This window comes from Carassius carassius, chromosome 18 (assembly GCF_963082965.1).
Source record: "Carassius carassius chromosome 18, fCarCar2.1, whole genome shotgun sequence".
In the NCBI taxonomy this organism is placed as follows: Eukaryota; Metazoa; Chordata; class Actinopteri; order Cypriniformes; family Cyprinidae; genus Carassius; species Carassius carassius.
Window position 1 is genome coordinate 8,603,686 of NC_081772.1, and position 20,382 is coordinate 8,624,067.

Here is a 20,382-nt window from a genome sequence, read left to right on the forward strand (position 1 = left end):
CTGCTCAGTGTAGACTACAGGAGCACTTTGGAGTAGCATAGAGCACCCTCTGGCGACTGTAGACGGTAATGTTTTCTCTTGGTTCATTTCTCTCGGTTCATGTCAAATTAATTTTGATAAATAAGTCGCACCTGACTATAAGTTGCAGGACCAGCCAAGCTATGAATAAAAGTGCGAAAATACAGTACTTGTAAAATCTACAATGCATATGTCAGTCTATATCTCTGTCTATATCTCTATCATCTTGAAATATTAATAACAATTTAGAAGTTGTTATTATATTTACTTTCACGTCTCGCAGCACAAAGCAATGTATAGATCATTGCACACTAAATTCACAGAAATTGGTGGTCTTCTTTTTATTATGTGGCTCTAGTATCACTAGCAAAAGTGTCAAACTGAGTCACTGACATCCTGAAGTAAACTCTGAATCGCCTAGGATAATCCCGCTGCTCCCGAGGGGGAACTCTTCATCCTCTCTATATCTCAGTATTGGAAATACCCAATATTTCCTTTCTTTTTCTTTTTTTAAGAAGCGAGAGGACAACAAAATCATCCTTACAGATTGAAGATTCCATTTAGTGCTGTTGTACTTTTCTTAATGTATTAATTAATACGCATCGGACTCAGTGTGCAAGGTTTCTGTGTGACAAATTTTTATGATTTAAAATACGAAAAAAAGCATAAGGAAATTTCTGACTCATCGTGCAGTGACCTTTTTTTCTTAATTGAGATTAAAAGGCTTTTGTTGATTCACATTGCCTTCGTGGTAATAATATATATGCCTTAGCACTTAGAATTAGGCCTGCATAATTAATCTAATTTCTAATCGCGATTACAATTGTGGACTCCATAATTACGTAATCGTTCAAAGTCCACTTATGTTATTCTACATGCTTAAGATATGTTATTTTAAAGGGGTCATATGACGTTGCTAAAAAGAAATTTTTTTGTGTATTTGGTGTAATGCAATGGGTTTATGCAGTTTAAGGTTAAAAAAACACATTATTTTCCACATAATGTACATTATTGTTGCACCTCTACACCTGCCTTTCTGAAACACGTTGGTTTTTACAAAGATCATTATTCTGAGAAGCAAGGTGTATGCTCATTGGCCAGCTATCCAGTGCATTGTGACTGGCTGAATACCTCAAGTGTGTGACGTAGTTTCGCTTTCACAAATAAAAAAGGAAAAACTGAAATCGCATCATATGACCCCTTTAAGTGGTTTTCCATTGTTTTCTTATTGTTTTATTTGTTTTCATTTTAGTTTTAGTATAACATTATAATGCCATTCATATTTTTACTTTTATATAATTTAAAGCAGAAACCAGTCTGATATTTAGTTGACATTTGAGGCTTATTACTATAGACATTTTTCAGTTAAAGTGTTTTCAGCTTGTTTATTTTCATATAAAAATACGGCATTCAGTTGCATCAAACAATGGTATAAAACTTCAATGTAAATTGTGATAATCTTAATAATAATCGCAATTTTAAGGAAATAATAGACAATTATGATTTTTATCATAATCGTGCAGCCCTACTTAGACTAATGTTTTTGTATCTGTTTCTATGAAAGTGACACTTTGAAAGTCATGGCTAAGGGTTTATTTTGAATTGGTGCCAGAACTGCTTATTTCTGAATGTCGAGACATTACACAAGAATGTGAAAACACTCTCATAATAAGACATATTTATAAGCATTCATAAAATTTTCCAAATTTGGGTTTCGTACAAGTGCCCTTTTAACCTAGACTATGTAGGGTGGAATGAGAAGGTGGAGTTGTAACATCTTACTGTTTTGTACATAACATCCCTTCTTGTGGTTATAGAAAGCAAGGGTGCATGAAAAACTGTTCCTTTTATCTTAGGTTGCCTGTTCCTCTTTCCAGAGTTGGTCGAAAGAAAAAAACAACTTGTGAAACACCAGTGTACTCCTTTTTTTTTTGCTTTAGTAGCACACTAAGCATACAGACATTGTCCTGTCATCAGTGAAGTTGCTGTTTTCTCTCTCGCTGCCCTACTTCAAACCCTCGTCTGTTAGCTCAATGCTGGCCCTCTTCAAGAGCTAAGGCCGCTGGGAAAGCACAGCTTTGTCTAATCGCTATTCATGTTCAGTCTGTCATCCTAAAACAATCCCCATCACCTCACGAAGAGCAACATGTTCATCCGAGCCCAAGCGCTCTGGCATCGTCCCGCGGTTCCCATCAATGTCAGTATGTGTTTGCTTTAGAATATAAATGTAATGTTTGTTTTGATTTAGCACTCCCTGTAATAGCAAGGAAATTAGTCTCCTGTGCTTTAAAACTAGTCTTCTGTGCGGTCTGTTGTTGAGGAACTGTAATAAAACTCCAGGGGATTCATGATCAGCAGTTAATAGAGCTTTGGGTATAGAAACTGATGATGCAGCGAGGCTCTTGTGCGCCGCGCTTTCCAGCATCATATTTTTTTGGTGACAACTTTTTTGCCTGTCGTGGCTAAAGCCTCATTTAGGTGCGGAATTAAAATGTGGGCTAGCATCATAAAGAATATTAGGTGCAGTTAACATGCTGTACAGTCAGCTTTGCTGGATGTGCCAGAGGAATGGGAGACTGTTATGATCAGAATTTGGCTTTCAATGAAGCACATTCAAGCTGTAGTAACTTTAGAGCGGCTGTTTTTACAGGCTTCTTGTCATTAAAAGTTATTCTGAAGGTCACCGGGTTGTGAGAGTGCTGTCAACACATTCCAGGGTTCCCTGTTGTTGCTCTGTAAAGTGTTTTTGCATGGTTGATTTGTTGCAGACTGTGTAAATGTTATGCAGACAAGTGTTTTGGAGAGGAAATTTGCTTAAGATTTTGCTCACATAGCTGGATAAAGATAACATGCTTGTTGATCCAATCCCAGAGCATTTTGATGTCACTGTATAATGTTCTTGAGGTCATCTGCTCCATATTATGATATCGATGTGCTCTTTGGTATTTTTTCAAAATGCTCATTACCTAACAGTAATGGTTGTGGTGATATTCTGTTTTTCTCGATATAATAAATCAAATTCTATAAGCCCAATAAGCAATTTTTATTTTTTATTTTATTTATTTTGGACAACATACTTTTGTTTTATCAAAAAATAGCCTATTTATTGGCTAATAGCAAATACTCATGTTGAAACAATTGTAATGATAACAATGTTACTTTACAGACTTTAGTTGAACTCAACAACAAAAAAAAGCTTCCCACTCATCCTGGACAGTGCAAATCAGTGTTTTTTTGCAGTTTTTTTTAGTGTTATCTGATGAAATTCAAAAAAGGAGACTGATTTTCTGATTTTTATTTATATATATATATATATATATATATATATATATATATATATATATATATATATATATATTCCATATATAATGAAATTAAATGAGTATTGTTCCAAAGAAAATCATTGTCCTCAGGTAAAATACATTTTTGATAAAGCAACTTTTGAGAAAGGTGAATTTTTACAAATCTTTACAAATAGTGCAGCCAAATATAGAGTCTAATTTATTGTTTTATTTATATAGTGCCTTATTTTGTTTCAATTAAAAATTTAAATTAAATTAAATTTATGCATTTAGCAGACACTTTTATCCAAAGCGACTTACAGTGCATTCAGGTTATCAATTTTTACCTATCATGTGTTCCCGGGGAATCGAACCCCCAAACTTGCGCTTCATAAGCAATGCTCTACCAATTGAGCAGTAGCAACAGTGCAGATGATGAACAATATTAAACCGTGTTTTCTTTGTCTTATTTCAAATAAAATGGTTAGCATGAAATGGAAATCAATCTATTTTCTAAATACATTCATTGATCCTTTCGCATAATTTTTTACATTTTTTTACCTTGACTTTTTTTTTCTATGAAATGACAAAATTCTATTATGATGCTCCATATAAACCTGCCCCACCCTGCATTTTATTTTTCAATAACTCATTTTACTTGGATGTACTTCAAAGAAAACATCTGTTGCTACTTCCATTTCATCACCACTTTAAATGACTGATGGCTCATTTTCTTGAATTAGTGACTTCCACTGGTGTTTATGTCATTTGAAATGTCAAACTTTGTCTTTTAGTTGTAGAAAAGACATGAATATGTAGCAATCAAACAATTGAAATAACTTTCTAGAATCATTGGTTTTCTTTATCATTATATTGTTGACTCTTCTTCCAATACAAACCGATGACACAGTGGTCATTTATGCTAAATAGACATTTAGTTTGTGTTTTGATTGTTTGTATTGTCATTGCATAACAGTCTTCTTGTTGTTCTTTCATTGCTGTTAGCTGCTGATCACTGTGGTCAGTGACGTCTTAACCCACACACTGACCCCCAGCCCGACCACAGAGAAGTCCTTGTCTCCTCGACACTACCATCACATCGACCCCACCACTGGTAACAAGCTGGAGTGCGACAAGTGTCCGGCAGGCACCTACGTGTCCTCCCACTGCACAGAAGCCAGTGTACGGGAATGCAGCCCCTGTCCGGATGGCACCTTCACCCGGGGTGAGAATGGTGTTCATCAGTGCCACCGCTGTCAAAGACGCTGCCAAGCCTCATTTGTCGAGAAAACTCCCTGCACGTCCACCACCGATCGATTGTGCATGTGTCCACCAGGCAACTTCTCCAAGGGTGGAAAGTGTCAGCGATACTCATTATGTCCACCGGGGTGGGGCGTCCGAAAGCGAGGGAGTGAGACAGAGGATGTGCGCTGCCGGTCATGTCAGCGTGGCACCTTCTCTGATGTGGCATCAGATGTTCTGAGGTGCCAATCTCACACAGATTGCTCATCTCTGGGCTTAACCCTGCTGATCAAAGGCACAGAAAAGACAGATAGTGTGTGTGGGCCAACTCCAGCCAGTTCGGTCTATGTCCTACTTGGAGAGGCCTCCGTTTCCACGGTTTCCAGCACTGAGTCAGCATACAGAGGTGAGAGTGAAGAAGCTCAGTGTAGAGCTTTTCCTTATTGAATAGAGTGCACTTAGTTAACTAGATGCACTGACGTTAGATAGATAGATAAACAGACAGACTCTAAACAGACAGACAGACACATAGATAGACAGACAGACTCGTAGATAGACAGACAGACAGACAGACAGACAGACACGTAGATAGACAGACAGACAGACAGACAGACAGACACATAGATAGACGGACAGACAGACAGACACATAGATAGACGGACAGACAGACAGACACATAGATAGACAGACAGACTCGTAGATAGACAGACAGACAGACAGACTCGTAGATAGACAGACAGACAGACACGTAGATAGACAGACAGACAGACAGACACGTAGATAGACAGACAGACAGACAGACACGTAGATAGACAGACAGACACGTAGATAGACAGACAGACAGACACGTAGATAGACAGACAGACAGACACGTAGATAGACAGACAGACAGACACGTAGATAGACAGACAGACAGACACGTAGATAGACAGACAGACAGACACGTAGATAGACAGACAGACAGACACGTAGATAGACAGACAGACAGACAGACAGACAGACACTTAGATAGACAGACAGACACGTAGATAGAAAGACAGACAGACAGACACGTAGACAGACACGTACGTAGGCCTGTACAGGTGTAGATTTTTATCAGCAATAGCTTTTTTTAAATTTCCCACTTGTTTCTAATGATTGACCAATATATCACCGATGCTGATATATTGGCCGATACTTGGTATTTTTCAAATAACGGCATCGGCCGATAAGTTTCTCTGCTTGGCCGATGTGGTCGAGTCTGGACTATTATTTTGACGGCGCTGAGAACGGCAGTGCCTGAGCACGCAGTGCTCACATTCTCCCTCTTGTTCGCTGTCGTCATTAACAGTTCTGTCTAATATGGATAGAATTGTCTAATAATCAGATAGAACGGTTAAACGAAGGAGTTATTGTCACAGTTATTGTAACAAAAAGTATTACAACGATTGCTTTTATATTATTAGTAATAGAAAGGCAAACATTTTAATACTTTCTCGTTTGCCGTCAGCATTAAGTTTATACACATTTATATAATTTAAGCAAATCTTTGAATGGCTAATGAACGTTTCATTTCACAAACCTTGCAAACTTAGTCGAATCCAGCTGTGAGAAGTGTGCATTTTTATCCAGCATGATCGTGTGTTCTCTGTGTGACGATCAATCCATGTGAATTGAATGCTTTAAACTTTAAAATCATGCTGCGCTTTATGCATTTGCCCACTGTCATATTCATGTCATTTTCTCTGTGTGCTGTATGTAAAATGAGGGTTACCCTGGCTTTATTTGAAAAATATGATTCCCAATGCACACAAACTTCCCAGAATACTGTGTGCCCTTTTGGTTGCAGTGTTTACTTCCTTTTTAATTATATTTTAATTAAATATTTATTTATTTGTGAAAAATACTTTGTCATGTAAAGTATAAGTATGTTTATTTTACATGTTTATTTTTTAATCCATTGTCAAATGGTTTCAAATTTCTTAACTATTAATAAAAAAACTTTCCAAGATATCTGCATCGGCTGTCAGAAAAACAATATCGGTCGAACACTACTTGTTTCTATAGCTTACTGTGTAAATAATAATTCTTCTGATTATATTATTCTTATTAATAATAGTAAAAATAATGTCAATAATAAATGAAGTTATTTAACACCTTTTTGAAGTTATTTAACACTACCATTTAAGAATTTAATGTTCGGTAAGATTATTTTAATGTTTTTCAAAAGAAGACTCTTGTGCTCAACAAGAGTGCATGAATGCATAAATAAAAGTGTTGATTTCTTTAAAAGAAACGTACTGACCCCAAACTCTTGAACAGTAGTATGTATGTAGAAATAATGCAAAATATTTCTGATTCCTCAGTTTGCATTGACTTTATTTTTTTTGGGTCAAATCTGAGCAGTTAAGATGAGAAATCCATGTGAGATTATGTTGGTTGTGCAGCACAGCTCCACTTTGCTATCAACACATACCAGCTTGATGCTGGATTAAAGTTTTAGATACTCTCCCTTCTGTTTTGTTGTCTAGGATAAGCTCATCATTAGGACTGTATTTAATTCTCTCTCTCTGTCTCTCTGTTTTTGTCTGCAATTATATGATCCACTCTGCCCACAGCAAGCACTGCAGTTTCACCAGCTGCAGAGAGTCAGGATGTAGCAGGGGCGGCCCTCAGTAGCACAGACACGGCCCTCGATGCTGACTACATTCCCACAACCACATGTTCCTCCAAAGCTAGTGATGAGGATGGTGGACTAAAAGCTGCAACTCAGGACTTCGCTAAATTGCAAAATAAGCTTTCCTTATCACAAGACCCCCAGCTTGCCAACCAACAGGCCATGAAAACTCTGTCTGAGGGCAAGGCTCAGGTTTCTGGCTACCGGCCCATCCGCAGGGGAGCGCCGAGGCCTAGCACACACAAGCACTTTGACATCAATGAGCACCTGCCTTGGATGATTGTCCTGCTGCTTCTGCTGGTGCTGGTAGTGATCGTGGTGTGCAGCGTAAAGCGCAGTTCCCGGGTGCTGAAGAAGGGTCCCAGACAGGATCCCAGCAGCATCATGGAGAAAGCCATCCACAAGAAACCCAGCTCTCCAGTGCAGAAAAAGGAGAGGTGGATCTACTACTCAAATGGACAGGGTGAGTTAAATGTGTGTATTTTTATAGTTATATTTAGTGTTTTGTGTTTGCGCACAAAACATTTGTGATGGAAATAATATGAGATGGGAGCAAAAACTATATTTCAGTGCTTTTGGGAGCAAACTCAAAGTTTCTTGAGGGAATGCAATGTTTCGGCAAGAGAACATATCACTGAAAAATAATATAATCACCATGTCCTCTTAGGGGCTCCATCACAAATTAGATTAAGTCTTATTTCAAATTTTATTTTATTTATTTATTTTAGTAATCTTTCATTATGATTAAAATGACCATTCCAAACAATTAGAAAAATCGGCCTAAACTGTAATTAAAAATAAATTACAATGCAAAATGATGTTAATTTAGCCAATTTTTTTAACCTTTTGGGTATATAATTCTTATAAATGCTAATGTAAATTCAACTTTACACTATGAAGTTATTCAACCAAATAACTTAAGGTGAAGTGTGTATTTTTTCTATGTTAAAATACTTTCTCCTATCCCAGCTTATCTGAAAGTAAATCATTCGTAGATTGATTTTGCCAGAAAATTGTATACACTGTGTTGGATTCAAAACATGGCTCTGTTTGTTTGAGAAATCCCGACCAGCCCAGCTTTGCAACAATGATTCAACCAGTAATGTGATTTTGAGGCATGGCTGCCTGTTTGGCTGACCAATGGCAGGCAGGCGGAGTGTCCTCAAATAGGGAAACTTGTGCAGACTTTACATGCTTCACCTAGAACTAGATTGACGAATGGCATTTATGGATTTATGAAAAAGTGTTAATGCTATATGGATGACCCAGCACTTTGCAATCTAAAAAGTGGCACAGTAAAATTCCAATGCACTAGAGCATCTGTGGATCTGTCATCACACCAGTGTGTATCGTATTGAGAACTTCAACAAGCAAGTTACATAAGCAAGACCAATATCAAGATCACCTCTCTCGTTTCCTGTCAGTCACACAATCAAACAGAACCTGATCTCTTTCTCATTCTGCTCCTTGTAGCCTTTGGTTTACATCTCTGGAGTTTCTCTTTCTTTCTCTTTTATTAATTATTTCACAGTCTTTGCCCTTTAACCTTGTTGTTACTATGCATCAGAGGCTGCTAGGTTAATCAGGACTGTGGCGATGGGCAACGGCTTATGTTAGCCTCAGATATCCGCCTGTGTGTGTCTGATTCTACTTGAGCGGTTGGAACCAGATTATTCCAGTTCTTTGTGGTTTGAGAGCTAGAGGAGTTTATCAGCAGACATAGCCTTTGTGGGAGATGAGAGGAGGGACTTCCTTATGTGTCATGAGACGTCTGAATTCAGGGTTCCTCTGTATATTGTGCTGGAACCTCACCCTTGAGCAAACACTGTCATTTATTCCACACCGTTTGTGCTAGAGGTGTGACTGGTACTTTATATTGTGTGGTTTGCTGAGGAGAGGTACAAGTATTCTGATTTACATTTTATGATAAAATGAATAATAAAATGACTAAATATGTCTTACACTCACAAATGGAAATGGAATATTATAGAGACTTTCAGCTGGGCTGTTTTGACTTTAGGGTATTAAGAAACCACCTAGCAACCACCCATAAAGGTGTGGACATATTAACAAAATTTTATGTGCAAAAATTGTCTGTTGTCAATAGTGTAGTGAAGTATGAATCATAGTTCACATAGAAGTCACTTTCAAACCAAGCAGCTTTCTTTTAGTCAAAGCATACAATTTGCATGACCAACTGATCCCGATGAAAAATCTGTGTGGGAAAACCTTTTGTTCTCAATAAATTTGGCCGCACCTTAAAGGGTTAGTTCACCGAAAAATGAAAATTATGTCATTAATGACTCACCCTCATGTCGTTCCAAACCCGTAAGACCTCCGTTTATCTTCGGAACACAGTTTAAGATATTTTTGATTTAATCAGAGAGCTCTCAGTCCCTCCATTGAAACTGTGTGTATGGTATACTGTCCATGTCCAGAAAGGTAAGAAAAACATCATCAAAGTAGTCCATGTGACATCAGAGGGTCTTCGAAAATACATTTTGGTCCAAAAATAGCAAAAAGTATTCCCTTTTTCATCATTGTCTTCTCTTCCGTGTCTGTTGTGAGCGAGTTCAAAACACTGCAGTTTAGTGATATCCGGTTTGCGAACGAATCACTCGATGTAACCAGATCGTCTTGAACCAGTTCACCGAATTGTTTGAAACTGTTTGCGTCTCCAATACACATTAATCCACAAATGAATTAAGCTGTTAACTTTTTTTAATGTGGCTGACACTTCCTCTGAGTTCAAACAAACCAATATCCTGGAGCAATTCATTTACTCAAACAGTACACTGACTGAACTGCTGTGAAGAGAGAACTGAAGATGAACACTGAGCCGAAACAGATAACTAACGAATGATTGACTCATTTTCAAGTCAAGAAACCGAAGGCTTGAATGAAGGGCAATCATCGCCAATGACGCCATTTACGTTGAGTGCAAAAGAACCGGTGAACCGTTTTCTTCAACCGGTTTATTGAATCGAAATGTCCGGAAGAACTGGTTCGTGGAAAAGAACCGAACTTCCCATCACTACTGGTGATCCGAAAACCAGTGCAACTGGATCTTGACTAGAGAACGAGTCAATCATACATTCGATATCTGTTTCGGCTCGGTGTTCATCTTCAATTCTCTTTGCCCTCGAAATTAGTGGAATATCAAGGAAAGGGAGAATCAATGACCTGCTCATTATCATCAAAGTTAAACAAAAAGTTAAACACTTCCAACAGGTACACAAATCCAAGTGCTTTTTTTTTTGACTTTGGCAAGCAAAGAATTTATTGCACGCAGACCTTTTGTGTTCAACTGAGATCGTAGAGCCCCCTCGATTTCATGTTAGAAAGCACAGGTAACCTTTACACAGCCGGTTGCCTCCGGGAACACAACTCAAAACATTTCCCTAATGCATTCAAGGTGTGCAATTGAAGTGCATGTGTGTCTGTTAACTACATTAGTAAAACAATGGCCATAAAGGGCCGCATGGGAAACATATATAAAGATGAAGGAGTGATCGTACAAATAATGAATTCTTTCATTGGAGGTATAACAAAGCACGCAATAGCGAAGATCAAAGACGTAGAACCACCCGCATGTACGCCTCATATAACAACCTCTGCAATAGGTGTTATCTATAAATCCCACTGCCCAGAACAAGGGTGGGCTGCGGCTTTTATAAGAGATGATTAGGAACCTCATGTTTGAGCTCTAATCTGCCAGCATTTTGTTTAGGAGTCAGAGAAACTCGGGGGAAGCTTGTAGGATCCCCTTGCAAGTGAGCCTCCCCTGGTCTTCATCAGGCAAAAGTTGCATTGTTATAGTGGGGAAGTTGTAATTATTACGGCTGGTACAGTGTATGAGGTGTCAGGGATTTATGGGATGACTGCGTTGCTGTGAGACATTCCCACAAAGCCACCACGGCGACTCACTAAAAGGGGAAGTTCTGTCTCCCTTTGAGGATTCTATTGTTTTGCAGCCAACCTAGACCTGTTGCAGCTGGTTTGCTATCTCATTGATTTCTCATAGGAAGACGTTAAAGCTTTGTTTTATTGTAAACGGCTGTGGTTGATAAGCTGTTGTCTTCATACATGAAAATGAGCCATGAGGTATTTCTCCACTTTTACATACCGTAGTTTCCGGACTATAAGTCGCACTTTTTTTCATAGTTTGGCTGGTCCTGCGACTTATAGTCAGGTGCGACTTATTTATCAAAATTAATTTGACATGAACCGAGAGAAATGAACCAAGAGAGAACTTTACCGTCTACAGCCGCGAGAGGGCACTCTATGCTGCTCAGTGTAGACTACAGGAGAACTTTGGAGCAGCATAGAGCGCCCTCTCGCGGCTGTAGACGGTAATGTTTTCTCTTGGTTCTTGGTTTTAAATGAATGCGACTTATAGTCCAGTGCGACTTGTATATGTTTTTTTCCTCATCATGACGTATTTTTGGACTGATGCGACTTATACTCAGGTTCGACTTATAGTCCCAAAAATACGGTAATGCCTTTTGTATGTACCCTATTAACTGCTGTTATTAAGATGCATATAGTGGTCCGATCACAAGTGGTCAGCCACTTACATCTAGTATGTGTCTCAAATACATCTCATGTGACAATGAAATACTGAAAATAGATTTTTTTGACTTAGAAATTGCTAGTCAATTTCACCAAAAAGGGCAAGTAACATTAAAATAAATGTCAAATTTTTAAGTAGAAAAACTAAAAATAATTTGTAACAATGTAGTTTAAAAAAAACTACATTGTAACTTGGCGCTGCCAAGAGTGCGACGGCCCGCTTTTGGTTTCATAAAAACCTATGGGTGATGTCACGGACACTACGACCATGTTTTTTTCTTCTCCTTGTTCTTATTGTTTATCAGTGTTGAAATTTGTACTACTGCTAAATATTTTTGTGGAAACACTTAACAGCACTTAATTGAAATGTTAATAATAAATTCTCTCTCTCTCTCTCTCTCTCTCTCTCTCTCTCTCTCTCTCTCTCTCTATGTAAGTATGTATGAATGTATGTATGTATGTATGTACGTCTGCCTTGAATGTATCTTTATGTATATATAATATATTATATGCAATATAAATACATAGATTTACTGCATACACCTAATTGGACAAATAAAAAAAACATTATATAATATTAAATAACAACAAAAATTCAAGTCACATTATTTTAAGAGTTTAGGAATAACATTGTACTTGCTGTATGAAGCACATACAAGCCTGGAAACATTTGTGAGCACGCTGTACATTCAGATAGTAGCGGCACATGTTTTTCCAGCATTTCATAAAAGTAGCCTTCGGGACTAGGGCAACCAAGTCCATCACGCAGTACAATCATAGACAAGAGACAGCATCATGCGACCCATTGACTTTGGCCTAGATCACTCAAACAGAGCCTGTCCTCCTTTAACACACTGTCATGCTGTAGCAACCTCTGGAAAAAACAGGCGAGAGGATGGGCAGCCTGCAGGCCTTGGCATTTTTAGATCCGCAGTGCAGTCTGTGGCATGCTATCCTCCAGAGAGCTCAAGTGAATTTGCTACAGATGGATCCCAAACAAGACCGATCTGGCTTACAGATAGATGCTTTAATACCTTCCAGCAGTAGTTGTCCTCTACAACCATCCTGTTATGCTGAACTCTGTCATGTTTATCTCATGTAGAGACTAATTCAACATGGATTTCATCGATCTGTGTTTTTTTTTAAATCGGGTTATCTTGTACTTTGACAACAGTCTCTTAGAAAACAAGCTTCAGAATTTCAGAGTTTTTCAGAAACTGTAATAAATTGCAGTGTTACTATTTCACATTTTAAAATGTTAAGTTTAAAAAAAAAATAAAAAAAGTTGTTGCCTTTTACAGATTTTCTATTTACAACTAATGTAACTAATGTTTTTTTTTTACATAATAACAAATGATCTCATTCTTGACTAGCCTATAGCACAAAAAGTTTGAGATGAGTAACACATGATTTAAGTTTAATACATTCAGATCCCTCACCCGGTGTATGATCAATAACAAACACAAATAAGTATCAAGTGGAAATATGCAACACACAGCATATGGGTATATAATTAAAGAGTTAAATATGAGTTACATTACACTCATGTTTCCCTGGGTTTGCTTCAGGGGTCCACTCTTAGAAGGATTCCCTAGGAAGCAACTGTCACTCTATACCAAAGTATATAAACACTGCAATCAATCTAGGTCTTTCATATGACCTTATCCATGGGGCAGCATGTCCCACAGGAGCCGCTGATTTACTGTAACCCTAGAGCTCTGCCCTTCTGCACTGTATGATTCCATTCGCTTACTGTGTCTACACTACATTACGCCAACAGCACATCATTTACAAGATACATGAATGATTTTTGATACTGCAGACACAAAAGGCAATGCATACACTAGCATTCAAAAGTTTGGGGTTGGTAAGATTGTTATAAATAATTTTGAAAAATATATATATATATTCGATCAAAAATACAGCAAAAACAATAATGTTATGAAATATCTCAGAATTTCTGTAGTCATTATGCCAGTCTTCAGTGCAATGCATTTTAAAGTATTAATTACACAAAAACATGCTACCTCCCAACAATAATGGCATTCTGCACTGTAATATATCAGTACAGGTTGTCAAAGGTAATTCCTTGAGAGTGTTGTTCTTGTTGAGGCTCAAACTATAGTTTACAGTAGAAAAACATATGATTGACCTTTCCTCTCATATTCTAGGTGTTGACATCTTGAAGCTGGTGGCAGCACAGATTGGCAGTCAGTGGATTGACATGTATAAGTCTCTGGCCAGAGCCAGCGAGCGAGAGGTGGCCGCCTTTTCCAATGGCTACTCGGCTGATCACGAGAGGGCATACGCTGCTCTGCAGCACTGGACCATACGCGACAATGACGCCAACCTGGCCAAGCTGATCAATGCCCTTCACAGCCAACGCCGCATTGACGTGGTGGACAAGATACGAAGTGTCATGGAAGACAATCCTCAGGTGAGCGACTAGGTTTTAGGTTGATGAATGAAGTTTTCAGTTACAGCTGTTATTTTCAGCTGGTCATGTGTCTGGAACATGGAGCCATCCATTAGGCCAGGGACCCTGGCAATGCAAAAAAAATTCAAATAAATAAATATTAATCTAAATAAACTAATACATTTTGGTAAAATAAACAAAAATAATTCAAATGAAACCAAATGTATTAAAATGAATAGTAAATTATTATATTAAGTTAAAATAAATAATAAATAACTAAATAAACAATTAAAGTTAACATTTTAATAAATATGATTAAAATTGATAAAATACATATTTAACATAATTAAATTGATAAGTAAATAAATACATTTTGATTTAAATAAATAATGCATCAAACAGTACAGTACTACTGTATATTTTATATACAACTAAATATTTAGCAAATATTTTACACATTTATCTTATGAATTTTTCACAGTGTTAACTGGGTTTTGGGTCTTTAATAATCATATTTAGGGGTTTGTTTAAAAAACAAACAAAAAAACAATTTAAAAATAGTTTTTATTAATAAAATAATACAAATAAGATTTTTTTTAATGGTTTACACTATATATAGTCTAAGTGTTTGTATTGTTGTATATTAAAAAAAACATCAGATTTGTTCTGTCATGGTTAAGCCACAAGCTAATGTATTAGTTAGGCCACAATAATGGATCAAGTAGTCATGTGTATATAGTCTTACACAACACACACTCCCTAGGTCTAATAACTCTGTACTTGGATAATACATGTGCAGAAGTGTAAACAAACCACATGAGTGCATCATGACTCCTGGCTGCATCCCACTGAGCTGCATTACTAATCACAAAAGCCTGACAGGCTGCCGGGGATGAAGGATCATTCATCAACTTTCATTTTCAAGCCTTTCCTGTGTTCAGATTGTATAAAGACCACATTATTTACTCTGTCCTTGTCTCAAGGTCATGGTAGATTGTGAAGTTAAGGCTTTTGGACTAATTTTGATGCCACTGATATGACCAAGATAAATTGAGATAAAACTTATTTATATGTCTGCCTGTCAACGGCATCTCATAATCGCATAATTGCCAGTGCGGTTGTTGACTTTCACTTAACGTACGTTTGTGAAGGTTGAACAAAGTCATCTCTCTGCAGAGCATGTCCTGTTCACCTGTTCTTTTCATATGTCCTCATGCTTTGTTTATAAATCTGCATGTTTAAATTAGTAATTCACCTATAAATTAACATTAAAAAGATTTCTTAAAACCATTAAATATTTTATATATATAATTACAGGAAATGTAAGTTATCAGTTACGACTAACCAACATTGCCAGTGAAATGTAGTTCCAATTTATTTTATTGTATTTAATTCTTTTTTAACGATTTACAAGAATAGTTTTTTTATTTTATTCATTTGATGTTTATTGCTTGAGAACAACAGCAATATGGAGGAATTTAATAAGGGACAATCTTTATGCTTTACAGTACCTTTCATTAACTTTCATTGTATGGAAAAAGAAAAATTACCATTTTCTCTGATTCCTTTTGTGAAAATATTTGTAAAATATTGTTGTTGTTTTTTTTAATGATAGCAAAAATAAGTTCTACTAACCAACAATTGGTCCCAAAATTTTGTTGGACATAGCCATTTTTTCTACTTTATTATTTGGAATCTTGCAATCTATTAAAATAAATTAAATTACATTTTATTATTATTATTTTTTGTTTTATTCACTCTTTTCAGTCCACCTTTGTATTCAGCTGCTGAAAGAAAGTCATACAAGGTTTTTAACAACATGAGGGTGAGTAAATAATGACAGGACTTTTATTTTTGGGATGAACATCCCTTTAAAAGCTGTGAACCACAGAACGTGAGAATGGACCTGGACATTTTCTCTTTATCTGAGCAAAAACATAATGATGCTTACAAGAACTGATATTGAATTAGCAATGCTGAATGAAAATGGTACAGAAAAGAGGATAAAGCATCATTATCATAGACCAAGCACCATTCATCAGAGTCACATGTTTCTAGATAAAATCACATGTATCCCATGCGCCACAGTGTCAGGTGAATGAATTACACATAGTAAGAAAGAGAAAGACATTCGTATCAGATTAAATGTTTCTCAAAACCATTAGGACATTTGGATTTAGGTATGCTTGTCCTTGTTTACAAATTACTAGAAAGTAAGGAAGGAGAATGAGTTATTTCTTCAAATGTGTGATCTCTTGTACTTTTTTTTTTTATTTCATATTCATTCAGATTTTCTCCTGGATTCATGGTATTAGTTTCTTTTACTGCCTATAAGAAGAAAGACATGCACTTTTATGAATTACAAAGGATACAAAATCATACCACTTAGACTTAACATGCAAGTAAACCTCAGTGCTCCACTTGTTATGGACACCAGCCAAGCAACCCCAGAACATTTAGACGCCTTCTGAAAGCTGCCATCAGCATTGTCCTGTGCTACTATTTGAATATTGCATTTTTCCAAATCATAAAGTAGAAACAATGAAACAACAACTTTTCTTTCTCTTGAAATTATATACAGGTATATATCTTTTTTTATGCATAATGTAAAAAGTTCTCTTTTCAAGCTGTCTGTAGTCAGATGTGGACCATGCTCTGTGTGCTAGGTGGTCTTGTTGAGTCTGGAGCAGTGTTAGCTGCGGGTAATAAGATCAGTGCAGGAGTGACACACTTTCCACATGTGGCTTGTATCCGGGTGGGTGACGGCACTGTGTTCCTGCTGGGTCCCACGTTTTGCTTTCAAACTTTTGCCAACAGCTTGTCTGCTGAATGTGAATAGAGAAGATATTTGGGTATACACCCACCCTTCCTTCCGTGACATGCATGAACAGTAGACTCTGTGATTAGAATAATGTGTTTGTCAGTGTCGTTGACACTGGACCCTAGATAGGGAAGCCTTTTTATATTAGTCAGTTTTAATACAAAATGATATGGGCTCTGGCTATGTGTACGTACATTCTACAATTCAAAGGACTGGGTTTTAAAGAAATTAATAATATTATTCAGCAAGGATGCATTTAATTGATCAAAAGTGACCGTAAATACTTATATTGTTACAAAAAATATTATCTTGGAAATAAATGCTGTTCATTTAAACTTTCTTTTCATCAAAGAATCTGTGCCGGGTTTACCAATAATGATTCGTTATTGTTTCATGTGCCTTTCCCAACAATGCACGTAAAGCAATCACACCTAGCTGTGCTTTAAGTGCTACTTAGGAGTCGCTCTCCGTCTGTCAAGTGCTGAAATGTTACCTTATAGAATGGCTCGTAATTGTAGTACACAATCGTTTATTGACGTTAACCTAATGCTACGTTCCAGACAGACAACTTGGATATAATAACTATAATACAATACAATATTATATTATAGTGTACTGCAATTAGTATTATACTTTACATAATATATAATGTACATTATATACAGTATAGAGAGCGAGAGCGAGGGAGACGTTATTTCTGGGTCCAATACACAGCTGTTTTCGTGCACTTCAGCAAGACATTGACATATTTTTTTTTTTCCCTCAGTCTTTGAAGAATTTCCTACATTACTACTTTTATTCATTTTTTTTTTTACAGTCATTTAATTTAGATGTTTATTTCAAATTTGTTCCGCCCCTTTTAATTATTTCATTTATAAATTAATAAAAAAATAAAGAAATTTAGTCATAAATTGTACAATAAAGCACAATCAAATCTTAAATTATAATCACATTGTACTTGAATCTGCCGATTGTCCTGCAGGTGACTGCATAAATCGGTCTTCTTACGATGCACTTAGGGCTTAACGATTACTCCAGAGCACTCGTAGATCTACGATGATTTTCAAGTGCTACTTAAGTTACGATGCTTTTGGGAAACAGACCGTAAAATTAAGATCAGTGGTACAATCGTTTTTATGAACTCCTTAGGCTTCAAATCTTTTGGGAAACTCGAAACTCAATATTATTACAATTTTAAATTGTAATAATATTGCACATAATATTTTGTAATAATATTTTTTTTACTGTATTTTTGATCAAATAAATGCAACCTTGATGAGCATAAAAGACTTGTTTTAAAAAATATATATATATATAAAACTACTGACTCTGTGTATGTGTGTGTGTATATATATATATATATATATATATATATATATATATATATATGTATGTATATATATATGTATATATGTATGTATGTGTATATATGTGCATGTGTATATGTGCTATATTTGTATCTTGCCTGTGCTGCAGCACACTTACTTCCTTTCAGCACTCATGTGTGGAGTGGCCTTATGTTAGCTTAGTTATTACTGTCTATTTCTAAAGTCAAAGGAAAATTCATAAACGCATTAATCACATTGCATAAATTACCTCTATTGAATTTGGATCATTTACTAACTGTTCAATGAAAATACTAGATTTCCTGGAACTGTTTGCACTTTTGCAATAGCACAAAAAATGAAAGGACAGAGAAATGTCTGTGGCCTTTAATGCTTCATTATTCCTATGTGAACTCGACCTCTTGTGTTGCCTGTTGTGTTGCATAGGTGGTGTCTTTGAGTTCAGAGCTGTTTTTCTCTGTGTGTGGTGACTAATGAATAATTAAATGTGATATCTCACCAGGCCTCTTAGAGTAATGGTCTGCTTTTCTATGTGGCATTGATTATTCACTGCTGACTCTAAGGGAAACTTTCCCGGAAATGGAGTGGTTTACGTCCTTCCTATAATTTAGATGTTTCACTTCTGAAGTTTGAATACCTGCCCAGGCTATTATAGGCTTCCTTTAATAGCTTATGTCAGGATTTCCCAATCTGGGAATCACCAGAGCTTTCTTATATATATATATAAGAAAGCTCTGGTGATTCCCAGATTGGGAAATATATATATATATATATTTTATATATATATATATATATATATATATATATATATTTTACAGTTGAAGAGTCACCAATATAAGTATTACACATATTTTACTGCCTTTGTTTCTAAGCAAAGTTTTTATTTAACAGTTTAAATGGTAGAATTTTTGTTAAATATTAAACTGAAAGATTGTTGTTGTATGTTATGCTGTTACTTATTATATATTCTATTATATTTATATATCTTTCGTTAATACATTCTTGATGATGATATGAAAAAACAAACAAAAATTTATAACTTTTAGTGTAATGTTACAGTAATGATGTGGATATATTTTACATTTGTATATAAAATTGGATTGATGGAATAAAGAAAATAAGGAGCGAAAATAGGGCCTGCATATGGATTATACTGGGCATGTTTTGTGGATAAGGTCACTTAAAATGCATAGCTTGCTAAAATGGTGTTCATATTTGCCTTTAGTATCCAATACAGACTAAAGAACAGTACCAGACTGTGATAATAAAATCTGGACTGTACAGACTTCCTGTAAAGTGACTCGTTCTTGGAAATGCACCATTAATGTTCCAACACACTACAAGTATGCTTTGCACACAGACAGGGGAGGGGGTTTTGTGACTGTAACACAGACCATGGGCTTTGTGGTCAGTTAATTTCTGGCTATTTCATTTGTTCTCCCCTGACGCAAAGGGTGACAGGGAAATGACTCATGTGGGTGATCGAGGGCTACAAAGGCTGAACCCTTTGTGCCCATCCGACCATGAGCACATAGTGTGTGGGCACTACAAGTGTATCTCTATCTATCAGCAAAGATCCTCATTCTTTCAAATCCATTCCTCACATAATAGTTGTTCCAAGAAAACTTTGTTTGTCCTGACAGGATACACTTGTTGGTTCAGACTGTTACAAAAAAGAATCTCTAAAGAGATGTGCGCCAGAGTGATGTTCTCATCACTGTCATTAACATGTACTGTGACACCTCTTTGCCGCAGGTTGACCTGAACAAGCTACTGACGGCTGTGAATGTAAACCATTGTCTGAGCCCCAGACATAAGCCTATGGAGTCGCCTGGTGTGGTGGTGGAGCAGTCCCCCATGGAGCACACCAAAGGATTCTTCACTGAAGAATCAGAGCCACTGCTGCGCTGCGACTCCACTTCCAGCAAGGACTCTGCCCTCAGCCGCACGGGCTCTTTCATCACCAAAGGTAAACACATGGAAAAACAGCTAGAAAAACACACAGTTCACAAAGTTAGTAGTAAAAAACC

At 36.6% G+C, this 20,382-nt stretch overlaps 1 protein-coding gene across 1 annotated transcript in view; it reads left to right on the plus strand.

The window, feature by feature from the left end:
• Window positions 1–20,382, plus strand: part of LOC132092275 (tumor necrosis factor receptor superfamily member 21-like) — a 36,779-nt gene that overhangs the window by 14,213 nt on the left and 2,184 nt on the right. Inside the window, exons 2-5 of the mRNA XM_059498448.1 lie at window positions 4,305–4,947; window positions 7,139–7,660; window positions 13,941–14,206; window positions 20,108–20,321. Of these exons, the coding sequence (XP_059354431.1) occupies window positions 4,305–4,947; window positions 7,139–7,660; window positions 13,941–14,206; window positions 20,108–20,321 (1,645 nt within the window). The remainder of the gene's footprint in view (window positions 1–4,304; window positions 4,948–7,138; window positions 7,661–13,940; window positions 14,207–20,107; window positions 20,322–20,382) is intronic.